This window comes from Primulina eburnea, chromosome 10 (assembly GCF_022965805.1).
Source record: "Primulina eburnea isolate SZY01 chromosome 10, ASM2296580v1, whole genome shotgun sequence".
Lineage (NCBI taxonomy): Eukaryota > Viridiplantae > Streptophyta > Magnoliopsida > Lamiales > Gesneriaceae > Primulina > Primulina eburnea.
This window is the reverse complement of record NC_133110.1, coordinates 9,791,223-9,800,905: the sequence shown is the minus strand read 5'-3', so window position 1 is coordinate 9,800,905 and position 9,683 is coordinate 9,791,223. Positions and strand designations below refer to the sequence as shown.

Here is a 9,683-nt window from a genome sequence, read left to right as displayed (position 1 = left end):
CATCGCACCCGCACCCGGATGGCATAGTGCGGTGATAATCAAGTCATAGTTCGGGTCAGCAGCTAAAGCCTCAAAACGAGAGTTGTCGACCTCCGCCGTTTCCAACAGTGCATTGATAGTTGCCGAGTCACACGGGACGTGTACACCTCGAACAAACACCGTCCCATTTCTCCCCTCCACAGCATTCGCGTAAAATTCACGCACCACCGAAACTACCGCCGCCTTAGGATGATTGGAAAAAGTTTCCCATCTGCGCCGTTCCAATTCTATCCGAGGTCCTAGGTGCCTATCGGCAGTTTCTTTTCTAAATCCCCTCTCTACTATCGGATTTATATTCATCTTGGCATGCTCATACCTGGCCCGAGCTTCTTCACTAACAAAGCGATGCCTATCAAAAGTCGAAGAAGAGGAAGAAGCGGAAGTACCTCTTTGTTTCTTCTTTGGAGCCATAGTAGTGGATGAGAGAGATTTTGGGGAAATCGGAGAAGATGACGCTTGAATTCCGAAGGATGAGCTTGCCCACGATGCTTGAGTCTTGATGGTAGGAGAGATTGCCTGCAAGAAGATGAGAGGAGAGTGAAAGGGGGTTAGGGATTGAGAGGAGTAATTTGGGAAATTTCGTGCAGAATGGGAAGGGGAAAGGGGAATTCGCGCTTATTAAAGCGGTCGCGCTCGAGCGGTAAAAATTTACCGCTCGAGCGCCAACCGTCTGGAATCCAAAGTGAGTTGCGCGCTCGAGCGGTACAAAAATACCGCCCGAGCGCCAACTTTCTGTCCCGAATCACACATTTTTTTTTTTGAATAAAAACATGAAATAACACTAAAATCAAATTGAATGCAAGATGAAGGGAAAGAAAAAATAGTTCTCAATTTATAGTCGAGAGCTTGACTGTCGGTCCGTCTCAGTTCGGATGATCTTGGAACCGTGTGATTCCAAGTTGTGGCTCAACTGTGCCACCCATGTAGTGCTTGAGGCGCTGGGCATTGACCGTGAATGTCCCGTCCTTCCCATCTTTCAATTCGACAGCTCCCGATGGATGAACTTTCGAGATCACGAATGGACCGGACCATCGCGACTTCAATTTACCGGGAAACAAGCGCAACCGAGAGTTGTAGAGCAGAACACTTTCACCCTCCTTAAACTCTCTCTCGATGATTCTCTTGTCATGCGCCTTTTTGGTTTTTTCCTTGTAAGACAGTGCAAGATCGTAAGCCAAATTCCGGAACTCCTCCAATTGGTCCAACTGAAGCGAACGTTGTTCACCTGCATCAGTAAAATTAAAGTTTAGCGCTTTTGTGGCCCAGTATGCTCGATGCTCTAACTCAACAGGTAGATGCCATGCTTTACCAAACAAAAGCCTATACGGTGTAGTGCCTATAGGTGTTTTGAAAGCAGTCCTATACGCCCAAAGAGCATCATCTAACCTCACCGACCAATCTTTCCTACTGACACCTACTACTTTCTCCAAAATTCGATTAATCTCACGATTCGACACTTCCACTTGACCACTCGTCTGTGGGTGATAAGGGGTAGAGATTTTATGTGTGACACCATATTTGCTCAAAAGTTTTTCAAATAGTTTGTTGCAAAAATGAGTGCCACCATCACTAATGATTGCTCGTGGTGTTCCAAAGCGGTTAAAAATGTTTTTCTTCAAAAATTTTAGAACCACTTGAGCATCATTAGTGGCGTATGCTTCCGCCTCTACCCACTTAGACACATAATCCACCGCCACCAAAATGTATTTTTTCGTGAAAGAACTGGGAAACGGTCCCATGAAATCTATCCCCCATATATCAAAAACCTCACACTCAATGATATTATTTAAAGGCATTTCGTGACGGTTAGAGATGTTACCTGACCGTTGGCATTTATCACAATGTAGCACATAAGAACGAGCATCTTTAAAGAGGGTTGGCCAATAAAAGCCACATTCGAGTACCTTAGACGCCGTCCTCGTTGGTCCAAAGTGACCACCTACCTCACGATCATGGCAATGGTTGAGAATCTTATAATACTCTTCCTCCGCAACACACCGTCTTATCATGGAATCTGCACAAATCTTAAACAAGAACGGTTCCTCCCAAAAATAGTATTTCACGTCAGAAAAGAATTTCTTTCGTTGGTGAAAAGATAGGTTTGGTGGAGGTGTGCCTGTGACAAGATAGTTAGCGAAATATGCATACCATGGACAATTTCTCACCTCAAATAGTTGCTCATCCGGGAACCAATCATTGATAGCATGCTCAACAGAATCATTACAAATACATTCTAATCTAGACAAATGATCTGCTACCATTCTTGTCCTTGATCTCTAAATCAAACTCTTGCAACAATAATATCCACCGAAGTAAGCGTGGCTTTGCATCTTTTTTAGCAAGTAAATATTTGAGGGCCGAATGATCAGTGAAAACAATTATTTTGGACAAAACAAGGTATGAATGAAATTTGTCAAGTGCAAACACTACGGCTAGTAATTCCTTCTCAGTTGTTGCGTAAATTAATTGAGCCTCATCTAAGGTCTTACTTGCATAGTAGATTGTATGAAATACCTTGTTTTGTCGCTGGCCAAGCACGGCCCCCACTGCAGTGTCGCTGGCGTCGCACATTATCTCGAAAGGTAGATCCCAATCCGGTGCCACCAAGACAGGAGCCGTCACCAAGCGCTCCTTCAGATTCTCATATGCCTGTAAACAGTCAGAAGTGAAATCAAATGGCACATCTTTCATAAGTAAAGAAGAGAGAGGTTTTGCAATTTTTGAAAAATCTTTTATGAAACGCCGATAAAAACCGGCGTGGCCTAGAAAACTTCTAACTCCCTTTATGGACGCCGGAGGTGGTAACTTCTTGATGACTTCCACTTTCGCCTTGTCCACCTCTATCCCGTGCTCCGAAATCTTGTGCCCTAGGACAATGCCCTCTTGTACCATGAAATGGCACTTTTCCCAATTGAGCACCAAGTTGGTTTCCTCGCATCTCATCAACACCACCTGCAAGTTCTGCAAACAGTCATCAAAAGACGGTCCGAAAATAGAGAAGTCATCCATAAATATTTCAAGAAAAGTTTCTATCATATCATGGAATATAGCGGTCATGCAACGTTGAAAGGTGGCGGGTGCATTACACAAACCAAAGGGCATTCTTCTAAAAGCAAAAGTGCCATAAGGACAAGTGAAAGTGGTTTTCTCTTGGTCCTCGGGCACAATCATGATTTGGTTATACCCAGAATACCCATCTAGAAAACAATAAAACTCATGACCCGCTAACCTCTCAAGCATTTGATCAATAAAAAGGAGGGGAAAGTGGTCTTTTCGGGTGGCATCATTCAATTTCCTATAGTCAATGCATACACGCCATCCCGTGACAGTCCTGGTGGGTATTAGTTCATTCTTATCATTTGTAATCACAGTAATACCACCCTTCTTTGGCACACATTGAACAGGACTTACCCATGCACTATCAGATATAGGATAGATAATACCTGCATCGAGAAGCTTAATCGTCTCAGCTTTCACTACCTCTTGCATCTTAGGATTCAATCTTCGCTGAGGTTGCACAAGAGGTGAGTACTTGTCTTCCATCAATATCTTGTGCATGCAGACTGAGGGATTGATCCCTTTGATATCCGCCACCTTCCATGCAAATGCGCCCTTGTGCGCTTTTAGAACCTCCACTAGTTTGGCTTCCATCACATCTGTCAAAGCGGCAGAAATAATGACAGGTAATGTGGTATTCTCACCTAAGTAAACGTACTTGAGGTGTGGAGGCAACGGCTTTAGCTCAAGTGTGGGTGGCTCCTCGATGCTTGACCTTTGAGGGGTCAAATCTCTTCGTTCTCCTAGATCCTCCAGTCGCATCCTCATCGGCTTTCTCCATGGATGGTTGGCATTCAAGTGTGCCACGATTTCAGCTTTCTCTTCATCCAATTCCTCTTTTCCCATTTCAGTGGTGATAGTGGCCTCCACCGGGTCCCTAAAAGTATCCTGCACATAATGAGACACAAGAGAGTCCAAAGCATCAATTCTAAAACAACTATCAGAATGCAGTGTGTGCTTAAGTGCATGAAAAACATCGAAAGTAATCTCATCCTCGCCCACTCTCAGTTTCAACTTCCCATCTTGCACATCAATCAGTGCCTTGCCAGTTGCAAGGAACGGTCTACCCAAAAACAGAGGCATCTCCGCATCCTCCTCCATATCAAGCACCACGAAGTCCGCAGGGAAAATGAATTTGTCCACTTTCACTAGCACATCCTCAATCACTCCGCGGGGGTACTTGACAGACCTGTCAGCCAGTTGTAAAGACATCCTCGTCGGCTTAGGCTCTCCTAATCCGAGTTTCCTGAAAACAGATAAGGGCATCAGATTAATACTTGCACCAAGATCACACAATGCTTTACGAAAAACAACATCACCAATCATGCAAGGGATAGAAAAACTCCCTGGGTCTTTTAGTTTCGGTGGGATTTTGTTTTGCACCAAAGCAGAGCAACTCTCAGTCAAGTTCACTGTCATGTGATCCTCCAATTTTCGCTTGTTAGCTAAGATGTCCTTTAAGAATTTGGCATAACTAGGCATTTGCATTAAAGCATCGGCAAAGGGAATATTGATATGCAATTTTTTAAACACCTCAAGAAATTTACCGAATTGTGCATCTAGTTTTGCCTTTTTCAATGCTGCAGGGAAAGGCGGGGGAATAACAATCCTAGGATGTGCCGTGGGTGCTGGTGTAGAGTTAGATGACTTACCTTTTGACGCCTCAGCCTGCTCATCCGGTACTTGGCTTTTCTCTTTCTCTCTAGCCTCCAAAATCTTTCCACTCTTCAACTCAATGGCCTTCACTTGCTCTTTTGGATTAGTCTCGGTATTACTTGGCAAGGTGCCCGGCTCTCGACTTGCTATCATCTTGGCCAACTGTCCAATTTGATTCTCGAGCCCCTTTATTGATGCATCTTGGTTTTGGAGTCGAGTTTCAGTGGATGAGATAAACTTAGACATCATTTGTTCCAAGTTGGACTTTTCTTCTCTAGGAGGATCGGATCTGTACATCGGTAAAAATAAAATACACTAAAGAAAATAACTAAAAATATAATTGTAGATTAACAGTCCCCGGCAACGGCGCCAAAAACTTGATCGAGCAAAACTTGCACAGTAAAATCCCCAATAAAAATATGATTTTGTATGCTCAAAATAAATCGCAAGTGCACGATGTCAAGTAATAGTATAGTGTATATGAATACGAGTATCGTTCCACTGGAGACTGTATTTAACAATTATTATTTTAGTTATTAAAACTTTAGCGACGAAATTTGATTGTTTGTTTATAACTACTAAAATGCAAGAAAATTAAATAAACAAGTTCAACGATTAAATGATAAAATATGAATGCTAAACCAATGGATTAAATTTCAAATGATAAAAGAATTTGTTTGGACTTCTGGTTCACCTACCCCTTATTAATTAATTAATTCGTTCGATTGTGTTCTACGCTTCCGACAGGATTTCCTATTCAATTGAACACGCTCTCTCGAGCTATGCCAAACTAATTCACTCAATGAAGTAATTAAATGTCTTTAATCATTTATCAAGAATGAACCGCATTTCGATTGATGAAATCCCCTAGTTTTCGACCCTAAGGACTATGACTATCGGCACGTATCCAATTTCATATGTCTATGCAAATTGTAGATCCGCAGATTATACTACTCGATCCTATCACTAGTTATTCTCTCAAACTCACTCGTGATATAAAATTGTCGTAAGAGTTAGCTACACTCAAACGACACAATAAAAATCGTAATACAATCAAGAGCAACGCACAACTCAAAATATAAATTAATCAACTAAAAGTTTGGGGTAGGATCCCCTTCAATCCCAACAAATATGAAAGTTAGCTACTAGAATTCATAATTAAAATAAGCAAAACAATGTTTAAACAAAGAAAAATAAACTAGAAATACTAGGCGTGACGAAATCTGCGAAGAACGATGCCCGGAAACCGTTGAATCTTCAATCCAAGTGCAAAAGCTCTCCCCAAAAATCCTTTTTGGCTCTCCAAATCTGTCTGAATAATCTTCAAAAGTCGACCAATCGCCTTTCCATAGCAACCCCCATCCAAAATAAGGTAAGAAATCGCGTCCAAAATTTTCCAAAAATAGGCGGCGCTCGGGCGGTAGAAAAGTACCGCTCGAGCGCCACACTCTCTGTAAGTTGCTGGACTTGTGCGGCATTCGCACTCGGGCGGTAGAAATATACCGCTCGAGCGCCACACTCTCTGTCTTGGCCCTTTGTCTTCTCGCGCCCGGGCGGTATAAAAGTACCGCTCGGGCGCCAACTTTCTGTAACGATGGCTTCCGAAGACACCTTCTCGCGCTCGGGCGGTAGAAAATCACCGCCCGAGCGCCAACGTTCTGTCTTGTTTCCTCGGCTGGTCTTCTGTGGCGCCAGGGCGGTAAATTTCTACCGCTCGGGCGCCAAGTATTCTGTCCAACTTCTTGGATTCCACATTTTTCTCCGCTTTCCGACCATTTTTCCTGCAGATTCACCACACACGAGTGAGACATGATAAAATGCCAATGATTACTCTAAAATGAACAAAATGTAGATGAAATGCATGCATGCACAATGCAAACACAACTAAAACTAATGCAATAAACACGTAAAAACACCACCTATCAATAGTGCCAGTAATCAAAGCAGTATACTCGTCATTTTCAAAACTCGGCAGATTATCGATAGCATTAATGGTTGCCGAATCGAAATAGACCATTTGCCTTCGTACCAAAACTCTGTAGTCCTCATGTTTAACTCTTAAATTGGCATAAAATTCACGGACTACAGAAATAGCTGCGTCTGGTCGTGACTAGGATATATCTAACCACCTCCTTCGCTCAATCTCTTCAATTATTGCACAGTCAGGGTAAGTCAGATCTAGCCCTCGTTCTTTAATAATTGACCTAGATAGAGTGCTGTCGTAAACTCTGAATGCTTCCTCGTTCCAAAAGAGGAAGCCACATCCTTCGATCTTTTTCTTGGCGGCATAATTACTCAACAATATCCACACTTATAGCAACAAATATAGCACTATGGCACCCACAATTATTTTATTGGTAGAAGTTAACCCAAATAGTAAGAAAGCACATTAATCGGAACCTCAAATGCAGAAAATTAACAGTTTGATGACACTCGGCGACAGTAGGCGGCGGTAGTTTGTGGTGGCGGAGGCTGCTGCTGGAAGAACGACGGCGACGACGGCTGAGTAGCAGCGGCTCTAGTAAATTTGGGTGGTGTGATGGTGTGGAGATGATGTCTTGAGGTGGTGGAGTGTTTTGGGGATGGAGGTTTGTGGTTTGGGTGAATTTGGAGAGGATTTGTGAAGGAGAGTGTTGGGGGAGGCGGCTGTTCTTGAGGGAGAGGAGAGTTGTGTGTGAAAATTGTGAGATAGGGTTTTTAAAGAATGGTTGGTATGCGGCGCCCGTGGTTGCGCGAGAAGTGGCACGGCCGCGCGCGAGCTTCTATCTTCCTGCAATAATTGAGAGCGTGCGGTCGCACTAGAACTCGCACGGATGTGTGCATGCTTCTGTTCTTCAGGGTTGATGGGGTGCGCGCGGTTGCACGAGAAATGGCGCGATCGCGCGCAAGGTTCTGGTCTCCACTCGATGATTGAGTGTGCGCGGTCGCGCGAGAAGTGGCACGGCTGCGCGCATGCTTCTGTTCCTACCCACTGGTTTTGAGCGCGCTGCTACGCGAGAAATGGCGCGGCTGCGCGCAGACATCTGTCCCCCACCTTTTTTTTCATGTAAAAAATACACCTGCAAAAATTAAAGCAATTCAAATCAATACGTGAAATGAACAATTAAAATCAACAAATAAAATATAAAAATAAACAAAATGAATGCGAAAAATAATCGTGGGTTACCTCCCACGCAGCGTTTGGTTTAATGTCATCAGCCCGACTCAGTTCTGCCTCAAGTAGATTCGGCCAGTGAGATGTTGTCCGAAATCCGTACTTCATCTCCAAAATAGTGTTTCCCTCGCTGACCATTCACCTTAAACATTCTATCATCATTGCATTTGAGTTCGATTGCTCCGTATGGTTGCACTGCCTCCACTATAAACGGTCCTGACCACCTTGATTTTAGCTTTCCTGGAAATAGTCTGAGACGAGAATTATAAAGCAGCACCTATTGTCCCGGTTCAAATGTTCTTCGCACAATGATCTTGTCATGCTACTTCTTGGTTTGCTCTTTGTAGATCTTGGCATTCTCATATGCTTCATTTCGAAATTCATCCATCTCATTTAACTGCAGTTTTCGGACATCGCCAGAAGCTTTTAAATCAAATTTAAACTTCTTTACTACCCAAAATGCTCGGTGCTCCAATTCTAGCGGCAAGTGGCATGCTTTCCCAAATACTAGCCTATAGGGAGACATCCCAATAGGTGTCTTGAATGCAGTCCGACAAGCCTATAACGCATCATCCAACTTAATAGCCCAATCCCTCCGGTTGGTGTTGATAGTCTTTTCCAGAATTTGTTTAATTTCCCGGTTGGATATTTCAGCTTGTCCATTCGACTGAGGATGATATGCTAGTGCCACTTTGTGCTTCACACTGTATTTAGCCAAAAGTGAGTTGAAAATCCTATTGAAAAAGTGCGTACCTTCGTCACTTATGATGGCTCTCGGTGTTCCAAACCTGCTGAAGATGTTCTTATGCAAGAATTTAGCTACAACACGAGCGTCATTAGTATTGGTGGCGATTGCTTCCATCCATTTCGAAACATAATCCACAGATAATAAAATATAAGAATTATCAGAAGAAGGGGGAAAGGGTCCCATAAAATCAATGCCCCAAACGTAAAAAATTTCCACTTCCAAGACATTTGCTAGTGGTAATTCGTGACGCCTGGAGATGTTTCCTAACCTCTGGCATCTATCACATGATTTTACTAAGGTATAACTATCTTTAAACAAATTAGGCCAATAAAAACCAGATTGCAATACCTTAGCTGCTGTTTGTGATGCTCCAAAATGTCCACCATATGGTGAAGAATGACATTTCTCCAGAATTTGATGTGCTTCGATACCCTCCACGCACCTCCTACTCACTTGATCAGCACACCTCTTATACAAAAATGGATCTTCCCAATTAAAGAACTTGATGTCATAGACGAACTTCTTCTTCTGATGATAGCTCAAATCTGGGGGGAGGGTGCCGCAAGACAGAAAAATAGCGATATCAGCAAACCAAGGAAGTACAGAGTTTACCTCGAAGAGCTGCTCATCCGAAAATGTTTCCTGTATAACTCCCTCTTCTTTTTTCTCCTCTAGCTCCAGTTTTGACAAATGGTCAGCCACTTGATTTTCAGTTACTTTCTTATCTTTGACCTCGAAGTCAAATTCTTGTAGTAGAAAAATCCACCTTATCAAGCATGGTTTTGCATCTTTCTTGGCAAATAGGTAGCAAATAGCTGCATGGTCAGTGAAAACTACTACCTTTGTGCCGATCAAATAGGGTCTGGATTTGTCGAAAGCAAAAACTACTGCAAGCATCTCCTTCTCAGTCGTAGTGTGATTTTGTTGTGCTGCATCCATTGTGCGGCTTGCGTAGTAAATTGCCCTAAACATCTTTTCCCGTCTTTGGCCTAAAACAGCGCCCACTGCATAGTCACTGGCATCACACAT

At 43.1% G+C, this 9,683-nt stretch overlaps 1 protein-coding gene across 1 annotated transcript; it reads right to left on the bottom strand.

Moving 5' to 3' along the window:
* Window positions 1-8,228: 8,228 nt before the first annotated feature.
* LOC140842876 (uncharacterized) lies at window positions 8,229-9,683 on the bottom strand. The gene is made up of 2 exons (XM_073211077.1): window positions 9,108-9,683; window positions 8,229-8,465 (listed from the first exon to the last, which is right to left on the bottom strand). Exons 1-2 carry the CDS (start codon window positions 9,681-9,683, stop codon window positions 8,229-8,231), a joined length of 813 nt encoding a protein of 270 aa, XP_073067178.1.